Source organism: Zalophus californianus, chromosome 13 (assembly GCF_009762305.2).
Source record: "Zalophus californianus isolate mZalCal1 chromosome 13, mZalCal1.pri.v2, whole genome shotgun sequence".
Taxonomy (NCBI): domain Eukaryota; kingdom Metazoa; phylum Chordata; class Mammalia; order Carnivora; family Otariidae; genus Zalophus; species Zalophus californianus.
Window position 1 is genome coordinate 1,101,443 of NC_045607.1, and position 15,276 is coordinate 1,116,718.

The 15,276-nt window shown below is 63.8% G+C and overlaps 1 protein-coding gene across 2 annotated transcripts; it reads left to right on the forward strand.

The window, feature by feature from the left end:
- Positions 1 to 1,100: 1,100 nt before the first annotated feature.
- AGPAT2 (1-acylglycerol-3-phosphate O-acyltransferase 2) lies at positions 1,101 to 15,259 on the forward strand. 2 transcript variants are annotated; one of them, XM_027615984.2, is made up of 6 exons: positions 1,101 to 1,552; positions 10,895 to 11,028; positions 11,484 to 11,659; positions 11,885 to 11,980; positions 13,724 to 13,796; positions 14,535 to 15,259. In XM_027615984.2, the coding sequence occupies exons 1-6, from the start codon at positions 1,116 to 1,118 to the stop codon at positions 14,708 to 14,710; spliced, it is 1,092 nt and encodes a 363-aa protein (XP_027471785.1). In that variant the 5' UTR covers positions 1,101 to 1,115; the 3' UTR covers positions 14,711 to 15,259. The 2 variants fall into 2 exon arrangements, with proteins under 2 accessions (XP_027471785.1, XP_027471786.1); XM_027615985.2 differs by lacking the exon at positions 1,101 to 1,552 and adding an exon at positions 1,681 to 2,014.
- Positions 15,260 to 15,276: the final 17 nt, after the last annotated feature.

Consider the following 15,276-nt stretch of genomic DNA (forward strand, 5'->3'; position numbering starts at 1 on the left):
AACCTGCAAACATGTCACAAAGTCGTCGGAAGTGCTGGGAATAGGGTCAGGGTGAGGCAGGGACCAGGTGGGTGAGCTAGAGGTGGAGGGGTCCCATGGAAAGCGTGCTGCTCAGGGACCAGAAGGAAGTCCCCTTGGGCAAAGCGGCCCTTTCTGCCCTGCACGGCTTGTGAGGCCTGGGTTCCATTCATCCCGTCTGGACCCCCTGAGGACCTGCGGCTGCAGGCATGGCTAGCAGCCACAGAGAAGCCCGCTGTGACCCAGGCTCCTCCCGGCTGCAGCTGCACCCCTGGACGCAGGCCACCCACTCCCACTGACCCACATGCTCTCCGGCTTTGCTGCCGCCTGCCCAGGGGCCCATAAATCCTACAGCCTGTGGCCGGTGCAGCAGGAGCCTGTTGCAAGAGTGGAAAGAGACCAGCTCGTGTATTGACAGGGACACAAAGCCGCATCCCCACAGACGGACCAGGACTGAGTCGAGATGCTCTTATTGGTCCCACTGAGAAACACCACGCGTGGAACTCAGCTGAAGCAATCCTCCCCACAGGGAAATGCTAGGAACATCTGTGAATGGGCTACTACGCCCTTGCGGGGAGCCCCACCTTCCCTAGAGCGAGGGGTCCCCGTTTAGCTCAAGAGCGAAGCTTTTGTATTTGCAGTGAACACGGATCAGTTTTGAGGCTGCAGCTCTTTCTGCCCATGGGTCTTGTCCCTGTGCTTTAATGAAACCACCATTTGCACGGAAAAAAATAAGAGAGAGAGAAAGAGAGAACAGATCAGTTTTGGGGGCTGTCAGGAGAGTATTTCAGTAACAGATTGCCTCAGCATCTGAAAAACCCAGGAGACCCATAAGGTAGTTCCTGATGCCCTTACGAGTGCCAGGTGTCCATGGGCTTTTGGAAATTGCAGCAGACACAGGACCCCAGGCAGCCAAGAGGACAAGGGCAAGCTCAGTCTGCTCTCTGGGACCGGTGGGCTGCCCCTGCAGCCGTGACCTGGACATCCAGCCAGGGCCCTCCTTCCACCCCCAAGCCAAGCTCTAAGTGACTGATGCCGCCAGGCTGGCCGAAGGCTGAGTTGATGTGAGCACAATCGCCCTGTATCTGCTCCCGGCCATGGTGACGCACTGTTCCTGGCACCCAAAGCGGACAGCCCCAGCCGCGCCCAGAAGGCCGCCCCATTCCTACTGCCTCCACCCGGAATCTGTGTGTGCCCCCCAGGCCCGCAGAGCGAGGTCGCCCCCCGGCCGGACCAGCAGGGTCTCCCTGCAATTGCCCCAGGGGCCCGAAGGAGCAGGTGGCCCAGGCGGCAGTCACGCGGGCGCAGTTCAGGGGCTCCTTTGTGTGGCGACAGGGCTGCCAGAGAGGTTGCGTCCTTGGGTAGCCTTTGGAGCTACGCTTCTGGGTTTGGGGGCAGCGGGGGTGTGGGGAACACGGGGCGGGGCGGGGCGGGGCGGGGAGGCCCATACGGCGGCGGGGGGCGGTGCCGGAGCCCAAGTTTACCCGCCGCGCGGCTGCGGGGCCGGGACGCGGATAGCCCGGCCAGGAGCTAGGTGACCGGGCGGCGGGGGCAGGGGGAGTGTCGCGGGGCGGGGCGGGGCGCGCCTCACCTAGCAGCTTCCTGGGCGCGCTCGCTCCCCTCTCCGCCCCGGGGCGCCCCGCCCCTCCGCCGTCGCAATAAGGGGCGCGGGCGGGCGGGAGGAGGCTCGCAGTCGTCAGCCCACAGATCGTCCTCGCGCCCGCAGGCCAGAGCCCAGAGACGGAGCCAAGGCCAGCGCCGTCGGGGTTCCGGGGACGCCGCCGCGGGGGGCGCGGTCCGGGCGTGGCGGGGCCATGGAGCTCTGGCCGTGGCTGACCGCCGCGCTGCTGCTGCTCCTGCTGCTCGTGCAGCTCAGCCGCTCCGCCAGGTTCTGCGCCAAGATCACGCTGTACTGCGCGCTCTGCCTCTCGGCCTCCACGGTGGCCGCGGTCATCTGCCTGCTGCGCCACCACGGCCCGACAGTGGAGAACATGAGGCAAGGGGACCTGGGGTCCGGAGGGGAGCGGCAGGGGGCGGGGCGGGCGCGGGGACTGCGCCGGCCGGGGGACAGCGGCGGGGCAGGACACGGGGGGGGGGGCGCCCGGGGGGGACAGCGCCGGCCGGGGGGGACAGCGGCGGGGCAGGACGCGGGGGGGGCTCCGGGAGGACAGCGGCGGGGCAGGACACGGGGGGGGCGCGGGGAGCGCGAAGGGGGGGGCGCGAGGACAGCGCCGGGGCGGGGCGGAGCGCGGGCCGCCGCCCGCTTCCGCTTTCCTAACTTTCTTCTCTCCTGTCCCTCCTTCCTGCCCCGCCTGTGGCTCTCGGGGCTCTTGGGCGGCGCGCGCGGGGAGAGAGCGGCCGGCGGCGGGCACGGGTCCGCGGGACCTCACGTCACAATGTCTCCGTGCCCGGGCCCGCCCGGGCGCAGACACCGAGGGACTTCAAAAGGTCTCGGTCTCCAGCGCCGCCGCGTCCCTTCCGCCCCGCCAGGGCCCCCCGCGGGAAGCAAAGGGCGTTCGGGGCGCCGGCCGGGGAGTGGCGCAGCCCTGCTCCACCCGCGGGGAGAGAGCGGGTCGGACTGCGGGGCTTGCCGCAGAGGGGGCTTTGCTGGAGCACCGCCCTGGTCTGGAAGAGGCGCTTTAGAGCCCCAGGGGCCCCTGCCTTCCTCTGCGCCCCCTCCCGCCTACCCGCACCTGTGATCGCCCCTGGGGCTGACTTCCTTTCCTTCCCTGCGGGTCCTGCTAAGAAGGTAGGAGGCTCCTGAATGGGAAGGGTGGATTTGGCCCCTGAGGTCCAGCCTCAGAGTGGAAGGAAGGGAGGGGTGGCTGGACTTTTTCTGTAGACACCTCCGAGAGCTGGGCTGGTGGGTGTGGGGTAGGGAGGTCAGGCCTGGCTGAAGAGTTGGGGGGGGGGGGTCTCTTTGGGATCAGAGGCTAAGGGGCGGGGTCTTCTTCCTGCCCTGTCTCCCTGTGTCTGATCCCAGGGCGGCTGTTGCTAACCTTTATCTCTGTGGCTTTTGCAACAGCTTCTTGGCTGTGGCCTGCCGTGAGGATACTGTGGTCCCTGAAGTCCCTGCCCCCTGCGTGGTTACAGGGCAGTGGGTGAGAGTTGCTGACTTCCCGCCCCCTCTGTCCTTGCCCATCCACACCAGCCGATGCTGCTGGGACTGGCCCACACTGCGTGGGCCCTCCAAGCCCTGTCTTTAGGGGTTTGTGGCTTTTCTACCCAGAGTAGGTGAGGACTCAGAGTGGAGCGTGTTCCGTGGGTCTGTGGTGTCCCCTGCCCACCACCAGCATGGCCCAGGCCAACGTCCCAGGGAGTGCAGGCCCCAGGGACAGTCCAGGTGTGTGGCCCTACTGGCTATCTTCCCGCGTGGAGTGCTCCTGGGGAGGGGAGGACCTGTTTGCAGGGGGTTCCTCAAAGCTGGGCCCCCACCACTCCAGGGCAGGGATGCCTGAGGCCGTGCACGTCTCTGAAGGCAGGGCCCGAGTTGGGGTCCTGGAGTCCCCAGTGGGCAGCAGGAGCCTCGGCTCAGCACTTGCTGGGGGCTGGCCTCCAGCCGGAGGAGGGGTGTGGGTTCCGGGACCCACAGGCCAATGGGCTTCTCGGAGGTGGTACTGCCCTCCTAGAGCCAGGCAGGGGACAGCGTGTGTGGTCTGAGGCGTCAGGAGCGGGAGGCAGGGGGAGAGCTGGCCCCCAGAGCAGGTTTTTAGCAGAGGTGACAGAACCAGGAGGTGACTCTCCTCTTCCCCCAACTGTGTCATCGGGTGGACTCTTTACAAGCAACTTCCTTGTCCTTTAAAAGGACTGACTCCGACTTCAAAGGTGCTTCCCAGGGGTCAAATCAGAAGTCACCAGGCCCTTTCTGATTTGGTGGCTGGATCTGGCAGGCCGGCTACATTTGGCCTTCCCTTGGCCCTGCCTGCCCCCCTCCCCCCCCCCCCCGGGGGTTTGTTGGCCCTTAGTCCCAGTCTCACCTGAGATTCTGGCCAACTAGGCTGAACCCCTCGGGATCCTAGAGGCTCTGACAGTACTGGGTGGGAGCTTCCTGCGGCTCTCCCCTCCCTAGGGCAGCCCCCAGACTCAGGCTCTGTGAAGGGCCCCACCCCAGGACGCTGATGGGTAACAGCAGGTGCTCCCTGCACCCCGGGGAGAGGCCCCAGCCTCCTTCCCCTGTACCCCCAGCCCCCAGGGGTGGGTCACGGTGATGACTCTGAAGACCCCCTAGCCATAGCTGAAGTGGGGGTACGGGTGGGGCATGGTGTGAACAGGAGTCCCCCCCAAGGGGTGCGTCCCAGGGAGGCAGAGCCTGGAGCTGCTGCGTTGCTCCAGGACAGGACCCAGGAGGATGGGTGGAGGTGCCGGAGGGCTGAGCGGACGTGCTCTCTACCCCCCTCCCTGCGGGCCCCTCCGCAGAGGGGCTGGGACACGCCGTGGCCTCACTCAGCAGTCTTTCCCGCACCCCTGAGCACCCTGGCTGCTCTTCTCGCCAGCCCCGCCCTGACTTCTGGAAGGTGGCCCACCTTGCTCGATGCCACGGTGTCTACGCCCACTGTCCTCACTGTGGGGACGGGCATAACGTGTGCCTCATTCCTCTGATGAGGAGTCAGAGGTGCCGCCTGAAGCCAAGGCTTCCCGGCGGGGGGGGGGGGGGGAGGGTGGGGGGGAAGAGAGGAAGGGAAGCGGGGAGGAGGCGGTTGCCTGGGGTCCCAGAGCTAAGACGTGGCGGAGCTGGGGTGCAGACCCACTGGGAGGGCCTCCAGAGTGCGTGCTTCGTACGTTCCCTCTGTGCCCGCCAGCACTAGGGGCAGCGGCGCCGACAAGGACTGGAGCCCCGGGCTTGCGGTGCCGGGAGCTCTGCCGGGGGGCAGCCCTGCTCTGCCCCCTCCCCTGCTTTGTTGCCTTCCCCGGAACAGCAGGGGCCCCTCCCCACGGGGCTCTGGGCAGTGGCCCAAGGAGGCCCTTTGCCTGCTGGACTCCAGTTCCGAGTGTGCAGGGAACTGATGGGAACAGAAGAGCTGACCCTCACACCCGCTGGGGGCCGAGACCAAGGATCCCCCCGGGGGCTGGTTGTGCTCTCCGTGCTGGGCTACGGTGGAGTATTAGGCCCTGTTTCCTCGCCCCACGAGGCAGATGCCCTTAGGACAGCCATTTGACAGAGACAAGGGTGAAGCCCAGCTGTGTGTGTGAGGATTAGGTTCGGCTGCAGGATCGGGACCCCTAGTGACAGCGGCTTCTCCACGAGACTTGACTTTCTTGTGCATTGAAGGAGACTGGAGCTGGGAGGCCCAGGTCCTGCAGAAGGTTCCAGCTTCTCCATCCTGTGGCTCCACCACGCTCAGGGGCCGGTATGCATACACTACCGTGGCAGGGCTTCTGGGGGCTGGACTGCATGAATCCATCGGAATGGCCAGGCCCTGGGTGGCACGGCTCTTGGCTTCAAGGGAGGTGGGGTAGCGAGGCACTCCATTTGTGCGGCTCCTGCGGAACCTCAAAGAGGGAAGAATGGGCATTGTTTAGGCCAGAGACCAGGGGGCTTATCGATGCTGCGCAGGACTTGAACCCAGGACAACTCAGCCTCTTAGCCAGTGCTGCCAGCCGCTGTGTGTTCCTGGGGTGTGCACAGATGGGGATGGGGTGCTTTCAGGGAGCCCCGTGGCTCGTGGGGGCTGGCAGGGGATCCTGGTTTTGCAGGAAAGTCTGCCTTTGTTTTTCTTGGAGTCGGATGGCCAGGGGCAGACGCCCGCCCCTGGATGTGCTGCTGCAGGCCCAGAAACCAGAGCTCCCCGGAGCCCTGGAGGTCCCGGGTCAGGCCTAAGGGCTTGCCGGCCCCTCCCCCTTCCGGCCCCCAGCTTTCACCCCGGGGCTGCCCCAGGTGGACCCCACCCAGGACCCCCCGCTCTCTGGGGCACACCCCGAGGGGTCTGGCTGAGGACTGGCGTGCCTAAGCTGAAACAGCCGCCCAGATCTGGAAGCAACCTAGCTCCAGTCCAGCGGCTGAGGGCAAAGGTCAGCAGGTGGCCAGGGCCTGGCCTTGAACTTCCTTCTAGCCGCCTGGAGCACCTGCTGGCTGGGGGAGAGGTAGGTGGCCTGGGGCACTTGTGCCGCCTACTTTGGATTCTTCTTATCTGCTTGTGACATCATCACTTTGTTTGCTCCCAGGGTCCCAGCCTCAAAGGCTCAGTCTCCACACCCTTCCCCTTTTACAGGTAGGAATGGAAGCTTAGAGGGGGCGAGGTCGAGGGCAATGCCCCAGGTCATGGCGAGTGAGCTCACCCAGAGCTTGGGAAGGGCCCGGGGGTCCTCAGGCTGAACACGGAAGATCCAAGGAAGCTGGCTGGCCGGAGTGAGCCTGGGCTCCCGTGGGCGCTGGAGGGATCCGTGGTGTTTATAGCGCTCAGGCGGTCTCAGCAGTTCATGACTGGGGTTAAGTAGAGGGCTCCTGAGAAAGATCCAGGCAGGGCCAGCACATCTCATCTGCTTGAGGAACGGTCCTGCTCTGGGGGCTTGAGGTGGAAAAAGGTGGTACCAGTCACCCACCTGGCCGCTGGTGGGTGCTTCTGGAATGCTGTGCCAGGCACTCAATGCACCCGCAGGTCGGTTGGGCTTCAGGTAACCGAGGCTGCACTCCAGTAGCCTCCCTGGGGGTTTGGGGGCTAGAGGGGGTAGGGCAGCAGCCAGAGTTGTGTGCCCATGTCCCGGGGCCAGCACCAGGGACACCTGCTCCAAGTTTTGGGGCCCTGGCTCCTGAGGGGGCAGCCCCCCTGAACTTCACCTGCGGCTGGTGGAGGGGCACTCAGGTAAGGTGGGCTGTGGGCACAGTGGGGCCGGTGCTCAGGATGGTGGCGGCTGCTGTGGGCTGGCTGAGGGCAGGGCCGGCCACCTCCAGTCCTGCGGGGCACTGGGCAGGGTCTGCAGAGCCTCAGGGAAGGGGGAGGGATTTGCTTCTGCAATTCTGGAATGCCATCTTGCAGTCCTGGGTCTTCACCCCACCCCACCCCACCTCCAGTATGCCCCTTCCCTGGCATTTTTCACTTGTTTTCCAAAAACCAGGTAAGGAGGTGGGTTCCAGCCCACCTTGGCTTCTCTGCTGCATGACCTTGGGCAAGTCACTTAACCGCTTCGCCTAAGCCCCCTCATTGGAGTGTCCCCTCTCTCGACAAAAAGTGAGGCTTCCTGTCCCGCCCTTGGCACATCGCAGGTGCTGCGCAGGCGTGAGGGATGGAGGTGTTCCCACCTGCCCCCATCCCCACCCCCGTGGGGAGTACACTCTGCTCTCCTGGGCAAGGACCCCTGGCTTTCTGGCCCTGGCGGCCCACGGTCTGCAGGAGCCGCTGCAAAGCTTGGTTTGCTTCCTTCCATATTGAGGAAACTGAAAATGATGGACTTTCTTACCACTTTTACAAAAAACCTTGAAACTGTGTGACATCGGGAAAAGGACAGGTGGACGGGCATCTGCGTGTGTGTGGCCTGCAGAGACTGCTTTGTCCCCTTGAGGACGACCACTGCCTGCCGTAACCACCGCAGCTGGTGCGTGTTCTAGTCCGCGTGGATGCGTTCCTCGTGCGACTGTGCGGAGCACGCTGCTCCCTCCGGGCCGGCCTCCCTCACGCTGCCCGCTGCCGGGGGTCTGTGCACAGTATCTCCCACAGTTCCAGAAAAACCAGTCTGTGGTCAATCCATTATGTCAGATACACAAAGAAATCCAAACAGGAAAGAGAGAAGCGTCCTGGAGACGGATGGTGGGGTCGGTCGCACAGCAGTGTGGGTGGATTTCATGCCACTGAACCGGACATTTAAAAGTGATTAAAATGATGGGGCGCCTGGGGGGCTCAGTTGGTGAAGCGTCTGCCTTCCGCTCAGGTTGTGATCCCAGGGTCCTGGGATCGGGTCCCACGGCGGACTCCCTGCTTGGCCGGGACTGTTCACGCGCGCTCTCTCTCTCTCTCTCTTTGTCAAATAAATCAAATCATTAAAAGATGATTAAAAAGATAAATTTTATGTGACACATATTTTGCCACAATTTTGAAAGAGGGAAAGAGAAGCCAGTAGACACCTCCAGCAGAGAGAAGGCGGTCCGCCTCCAGATGTGGCCGGGGGTCCTCCGCGGTGGGTGGGGGGCGCTCGTGGACTGGCTAGTGCAGCACGGGGTGTCCAGGTCTCCGCCCCAGCAGGCTGCAGATCCGACCGCTACTTCACCTCTCCCTAGCCGGGGACCTTCAGACGGTTCGGTTTCAGATTTTTCTTTTCTTTTCTTTTTTTTAAGATTTTATTTTTAAGTAATCCCTGTCCCTCATGTGGGGCTCGAACTCACAACCCTGTGATCAAGAGTCACAGGCTCTACCGCAGGAGCCAGCCGGGCGCCCTTCAGATTTTTCTAATTCAGACCACACTTGAGGATTGCAGGCCTGCCTCTCATAACTGCCTTAGGATCAGATCCTGGAAGAGGGACCAGATTTCTTTCTTTTTCTTTCTTCCTTCCATCTGTCCTTCCTTCCTTCCTTCCTTCTTTTTAAGGTTTATTTATTTATTTGAGAGAGAGAGAGAGAGCGCAGGCCGGGGGAGCGGCAGAGGGAGAGGGGAAGCGGACTTCCCACTGAGCTCGGAACCTGGAGCCTGACGTGGGGCTCGATCCCATGACCCTGAGATCACGACCTAAGCCAAAACCAAGAGTGGACGCTCAGCCGGCTGCTCTGCCCATCTGCCCCGGGACTGGATTTCTGCACGGCTTTGCCCAGGTGCTGTCAACCCGCCGTCCCCCGGCGGCTGTTCCTGACATCTGGGCCAACCCCTCGTGTTACCGGTCTTTTCTTTTGGACCGAACCAACTCAAAGGCTGAAAACAGGGCTCTTGTTTCAATGTGTGTTGCTTTGATTTCTAGTGAGAGCGAAGATTTTCCATGTTTATTGGACATTTCCGTCTCTCCCCTTTATAAAGTGCCTGCCGTGCTCTCTCCTTGTCCCTTCAAGCCTCACAGTGACTGAGAAGCTGTCTTTGTAGATGAGAAACGGGGCCCCGCAGAGGTGAAGCAGCTGGTCAGCTCGCTCCCCCTGTGTGCAGGGCCTGCTGGGACACAGATCCCAGAGCGGGAAGGGAAAAATGGGCAGGTCTGGCCTGAGTCGGCCGAGGCTGGCAGGTCCAGGGAAGGATGGCCGGTCTAATCGTGCGGCCACGCCTCCCTGAGCCTCAGTGTCCCCATCTGCATCATGGGATGATGGGAGAGCTGCCCTTCCACGGGGTTTCTGTTCTGTGAAAGGGGCAGCGGAGTGAGAGGCTGGCTTTCAGACCCAGAAAGACAGATCCCGAGGGATCCACTCCCAGGAGGCCCGAGGGGAGTCGGATCCACAGACGCAGGGGGCAGGGGCTGGGGGAGAGGGGACCGTGTGTAACGGAACAGAGTCCAGTCTGGGAAGAGGAGCGTGTTCTGGAGACAGATGGAGGGGACGGTTCAGTGCGCATGCACTGACGCCCCTGAGCTGTGCACTGAACAGCAGTTAGGAGGGTACGTTTTGGGTCATGTGCATTTTAGGACAATTTAAAAGAAAAACAGAGTCTGGCTTTGAGCCAGTACTGAGTCTGCTGTCTTAAGGGCTGTCTCCGGGCCTTGGGCAGTTACTCACCCTTGTGTATAAAATGGGAAATCCCTCCCTTGCCATGAACGCAGATACCTGGGGGGCTGAGGGTGCTGCCCGAACCTGTGGGAAGTGGAACAGTTCTGGGTCACTGGTGGGCCAGCCACCCACAGGGGATGGGGCGGACCGGGGCCCTGCGGGCGTTAGAGAGCTCTGAGCCTCACCCCCGCCGGCTGGCCCCTACTGGAGCCCGTCCCAGGTAGAGCCCTCGGCCCCGCCGCGTCCTCCGAGGCCAGCAGCGCCTGTAGACACGTCCCTGCGCCCAGAGCCACTCAGGCCCCCCTGTGCTGCTTGGAGGCAGCCCCCGAAGGTCGCCGGGGCTGGAAGGGCTTGGACCTCCAAGCGGGGGAGGCCCAGGCCCCTCACACCCCGCTCCCCTCCTCTGCCTTCCCCTGGGGCAGGTCATTTGCGCTCTGTAGGCCCGGGAGAAGGGGACGGTGGGATTGCTCGGTAGGACAGGGGTGAGGGGTGCAAGCCCAGCCTGGCCGCACTCGTCTCATCACAGGCAGCACTGCCGCCTGTTCCTGAGCAGTCAGCCCCCAGAAAGGTCTCCACTTGCTGTGGATGCCTTCTTCCCGGTGTGGCACTGCCCCCCAGGGTCTCCTTCCCCAGAGCCTGTGAGCGGGGGCCCGCCGCCTCTGCAGGGGTGCAGGGATCCCTCTCTCTCTGTTGGGTTTTATTTTATTATTTTTTAAAGATTTTGTAAGTCATCTCGCCACCCAGCGTGAGGCTCGAACCTATAACCCCGAGATCAGGAGTTGCACGCTCCCCCGACCGAGCCAGCCGGGCGCCCCTCCATGTAGGGTTTTTCATTGCTGACACAGCCGAGAACCAGACCCAGCCCAGCCCTCCGGGGGCTCTCAGCCTCCAGTGCCCTTGCAGCTGCCCCTGGATGAGCAAGCAGGGGTGTGGGGTGAGGGCAGGGCCGCACGGCAGGTCCCCGCAAAGCAGATGCAGAAGAGGACGGCCTCCCCTTGGCCAGGCGTCCACCCGTGGAGGCTTCGCTCCTTTCTGTCCTTGATCTTCCCTGCTCCCGCCAGGGTGGCAGGAGACCCGGCCACACTCGCTGACCCCTTGAGGGACAGGACCTGACGGCTCCTGGAGGGGAAGGTGAACTCAGGGTCCCGCCAGCTGCCCGCGAAGAGGGCCAGCCAAGGCTCCGTCTGCTGGGTCTGTTCCAGGCCAGAGCCCAAGACGGGGTGCAGCGCAGGGGAGCCCTGCTCACTGACATTCTCTCTTCTCAGGATCATCAAATGGTTTGTCTCAAAGTTTAAGTACATATTCGGCCTTCGTTTTGAGACAAAGGGTCTCCAGAAGCTGGAGGTGGACCACCCCTGTGTCATCATTTCTAACCACCAGAGCATCCTGGACATGATGGGTAAGCCAGGGTGCAGAGGGGCTGGTGGGAGAGCTGGTCCTTCCTGGCCGGAGGCTCGGCCTGGGACGCTGCCCTGGTCTCTTGAGGGGAGGGGGAGGGGTGCTTCAGAGAGCTGGAGCCTGGCCCAGATGACCTGGTGGGAAAGGGGGGCCAGCCCAGGCCAGGTGGACCCGTGCCTCCCTCCAGCCACATGACAAAGCTGTGTGTGCCCGACGCTGGGTACGGGTCTCTGCCACCCTCACCCCGGCGGCTGGGAGCTTGGCTTCACTGCTCTCTACAGGCGGGAAACAGGCCGAGAGGCCACGTGACTTGGCCGGGTAGCCAGTGGGAAGGCATGACCCGGCCCCGGGCCTGTTGGTGGTCCAGGCACAGGGCTGGCTCTCTCCTCCTTGGGGAGGTGGCTGCCTGGCTCTGAGCCCGACCCCTTCCTGCCTGGTGCCCGTGGCCACCTGCAGGCCTGATGGAGGCCCTACCTGAGCGCTGCGTGCAGATTGCCAAGCGGGAGCTGATCTTCTTGGGACCCGTGGGCCTGATCATGTACCTTGGGGGCATCTTCTTCATCAACCGGCAGCACTCCAGGACCGCCATGACCGTGATGGCCGATGTGGGCGAGCGCATGGTCAAGGAGAACGTGAGTGTGGGGCTGGGGGCCTGCTTGGCGGTGCAAACGCTCCCCCTCGGCGGGAGGTGCCCAACAGCACCTCAGCCCCCTGCACGTGGAAATGTCGCGAGCCGAGCCTCCGCATCTGCGCATTTGCGGTGGTGGCCTCAGCTGACAAGGGAGGCTCCTTAGGAGGGGGCGGCCCAGGGCCCCGAGGGATGGCCCAGCTACAGCTGCCTCCTTTCCCCCCCACAGCTCAAAGTGTGGATCTACCCTGAGGGCACACGGAACGACAATGGAGACCTGCTACCTTTCAAGAAAGGCGCCTTCTACCTGGCGATCCAGACCCAGGTGCGCCAGGGCACTGCCCTCCTAGCGGGGCAGGGAAGTGGGTCCAGGTTGGCTTAAAGCCGAAGGTGATGGCCAGGTTGGGGCCACTGGGGGTCGGGGACCACCTCCCACTGGGCGGGCACAGGGCCTCCTCACCCCTCCAACACCTGGTTTCTGACCTGCTGGGAGGGCCGTTCTTTGGGCCCCTTTGCCCACTCTGAGCACCAAGGCTGGTGCTGCTGATCGGATCCCGCACCCAGCTTCGGCAGCCCCCTTGGTAGCTGGCCAGCAGGGGTCCCCAGGGGAGGCAGCGGCGGCAGGCCTACTTGCTGGGCTCTCTGGGGAAGGCCGAGTGCTTGCTCAGTCCTGCAGAACCATGGGCTGGGGCCAGATGAGCTGGGCCTGGGGGGCGGCCCGTACAGAGTGAGCTGGAACTCTGCGGTGGGCCCCTCTACTTTCCTGGTCCTTGAGCTCCAAGGTGCCATTTGTCCCGGGAGGTGCTTGGGGGTGAGGCCCGTAGAACTGCGGGTCCATCCATCCCCCGGGGCAGTGTCTCCTGGTGGCTAAAGGGTGCCCTGTCCCACTCCTGGTTCTGTGTTGGGGGAGTTCGTGCAGGGAAAAGTCTTCATCTGCAGTCAGGGGGAGGGCCTTTCGTCCTGCCCAGTTAGGGTCTGGGTGGCGCCTGGGCAGGGGTCTGCTCTGGGCCCTCCACCTGGCTCAGGTGGCCTCTCGCGCCCCCTGCTGTCTGGCCCTGAGCAAGGCCGGGCGAGCCCTCCTTCCGGGGGCTCCCAGCTGTGGGGGTGTGGAAGCAGCCGGTGAATGGGGTGGAGGAGCCTGGGCTTTGAGCTCTCACCCCCTGGGCCTGCGGCCCCTCCGGCTGGGAGGTGGAGGCACCCCTCCGCATACCTGGGGCTGATGTCCTTTCCTTTTGCTGGTGGGATGGGACCAGGGGCTCGTGGGAGAGGAGAGAGGACATGGCGCTGCAGAGGCTCTGGGGGGGCTGGCGTAGTGCAGCCTCAGCCAGGAGATCGGACGGCATTCCCTGCCCTCTCTGCTGCCCTCCTCCCTGTCTCCCCGGGGGCCTCCCAGCCTGTCGCCTCCCTGTGTTCCAAGCCTGCACCCCTGCTGGTACCGGGGAGAGGCTCCCTGACCGCCAGGGTTAATGATCACCCCCAGGGGCCGTTTCTGACCCTGGTGTCTTGCAGGAATACCAGCAGACCCTGTCCCCTCCCGGGCTACAGCTGCCCCCTGCCTCCCCAGGATGGGGGAGGGGTGGGCAGAAGGACCTCAGTGACCTCCAGCTAAACTCTACAGGGCCCTGCCCTCCCTGGGCAAACTAGGACCCAGTGGGGGCACAGATGTGAGTCACAGGGACGTGTGCCGGCCCGGGAAGGCTTCCTGGTGAAGGGGATGCTTGAGTGATGCTGTGCAGGATGAGTTTATGGAATGCTGGGGACAGCTGTAACCGGGGAGGGGGCAGGGCCTGCTCGTTTTCCTGCAAGACACCAGGGTCAGAAACGGCCCCTGGGGGTGATCATTAACCCAGGGCATGAAAGGTGTCCCGGGCCCCGGGGTCACACGTGGAAGGGGCCTGAGGCAGGTCACCCTGCCTGGCCTGTAGCTGTGGGCACTCCCGGGACCTCCTCAGGCAGAAGGCAGGCAAGTGGGAAGGCAGGGCTCCCCGCGCCAGCTCATCCTTGGGGCTCAGGCTGGGCTGGGGGTGGGCTTCCGTGTGTCCTCAGGCGCCATGGCTTCTATCCACAGGTGCCTGTCATCCCTGTGATATACTCCAGCTTCTCCTCCTTCTACAACCCCAAGACAAAGCTCTTCAGCTCAGGTAGCACCCCACCACCTGTGCACACCCGCGGGCGTGCCTCGTTCTGTCACGGGGACACCCAGGCCCCTGGTAGGGTAGTTCCCCTTTCCGGGTGGTTCCTGTAGGCCAGGGATCATCTGGTGAGGGAAGGAAGGAAGGAATCTGGAATCCCAGCACGGGGAGGGTTAGGTGCCTGAGTTCACACACAGAGGCCCAAGCTGGGCAGCAGCCTCCCAGGTACCCCCATGCCCACCAGCCGTGACACTTGGGGCCACTACCCTTCCTTCCAGATCCCGAATGTGGGCACCTGGTGCCTAGGTAGGAAGGTGGGGTCAAAGGTTGAAGGGCAGCGGGGGGGGGGGAGGAGCCAAGTTGTGTCCCCCCACGCCCCCATATCTGGGACTCGTGGCCCCCCTAGACCACGGTGGAGGATGGAAGTAGAATGGTGGGTGTGGGTGCCTGGGAGGAGGCAGGCGGGCCCCTTCTGGGGGAGGATTGGGTGGGGCTCGCAGGGAAATACACAGTTGTCAGAACCTACCAAGCTCGGACTCAGGAGCTAGGGGTTTGGTTGTACTGACTATTCTCAGTTAAAAACCAACCACCTGAGACCAGGGTGTCCAGGGAAGGCCGGTAGGTGGCCGAGGAGGGGAAGGAGGAGGGGGTTCAGCTGGTGCCGGAGCAAGGACAGGCTGCAGCTTGGGCGCCAGGACAGCGGGCACGGGTGGGGGCCCCAGGCGGCTGATGCTCCACCCCCAACAGGAACTATCAAGGTGGAGGTGCTGGATGCCATCCCCACCAGTGGTCTCACTGTTGCTGATGTCCCCAAGCTGATGGATACCTGCTACCAGGCCATGAGGACCACCTTCTTCCGCATATCCAAGACACCCCAGGAGAACAGGGCGGCTGCAGGACCTGGTTGCCAGCCAGCGCAGTAGCCGAGGCCTGGGGTGGGGCAGGACCCAGGGACAAGGCCTGGATGGAGAGGGGACAGAGGGACCCCTCCCCCTGCCCTGGCTGCTTAGTTCCGCTGTGCCCTCCTCCCGAGGTTCCCCCGTTCATCCGGGCCCTGGATGCGGGAGGCTGCCTCCTGTCACTGGCCTCGGATGTCCCCCCAAAAGGAGAGTCAGCTGGAACCTTCCCAAGAAGCCCACGCTTGTGCCTCTCAGACTCGGGAGCAGGCGAAGCACCAGCTGGGCCGACAGGCAGGGCTGAGCTGCACGGCCTCGGGACGAATGGCCAGGGCTGAGACGCTCTACCCTCCTGCCGCGGCCCGTGGGGCGTGGAGGCCGGCTGGGCGGCCGGTCCTCTGGCAGAAACGGGACTCTGCGGGGGCGGGGGGGCGGCTGGACACCCGGTCTTGTGCAACCTGGGGCCTCAGGGAGAGCACACAGCAGAGGTCCTTGCTCTGCTGGCCTTGGAAGCAAGCCACCCAAACAGGCACTGCACACCGTCCGTGTTTTATAATAAACAAACCCTTGGAAGCACCCGGTGAGTTGTGGTC

What these genes read in the sequence shown, in the direction of transcription:
- AGPAT2 (XM_027615984.2), top strand. Translation starts at nt 1,116, where the DNA reads ATGGTGACGCACTGTTCCTGGCACCCAAAGCGGACAGCCCCAGCCGCG. An exon ending in ATAGCCCGGCCAGGAGCTAG is followed by an intron (nt 1,553 to 10,894) that starts GTGACCGGGCGG and finishes CTCTCTTCTCAG; the next exon opens with GATCATCAAATGGTTTGTCT. An exon ending in GAGCATCCTGGACATGATGG is followed by an intron (nt 11,029 to 11,483) that starts GTAAGCCAGGGT and finishes GGCCACCTGCAG; the next exon opens with GCCTGATGGAGGCCCTACCT.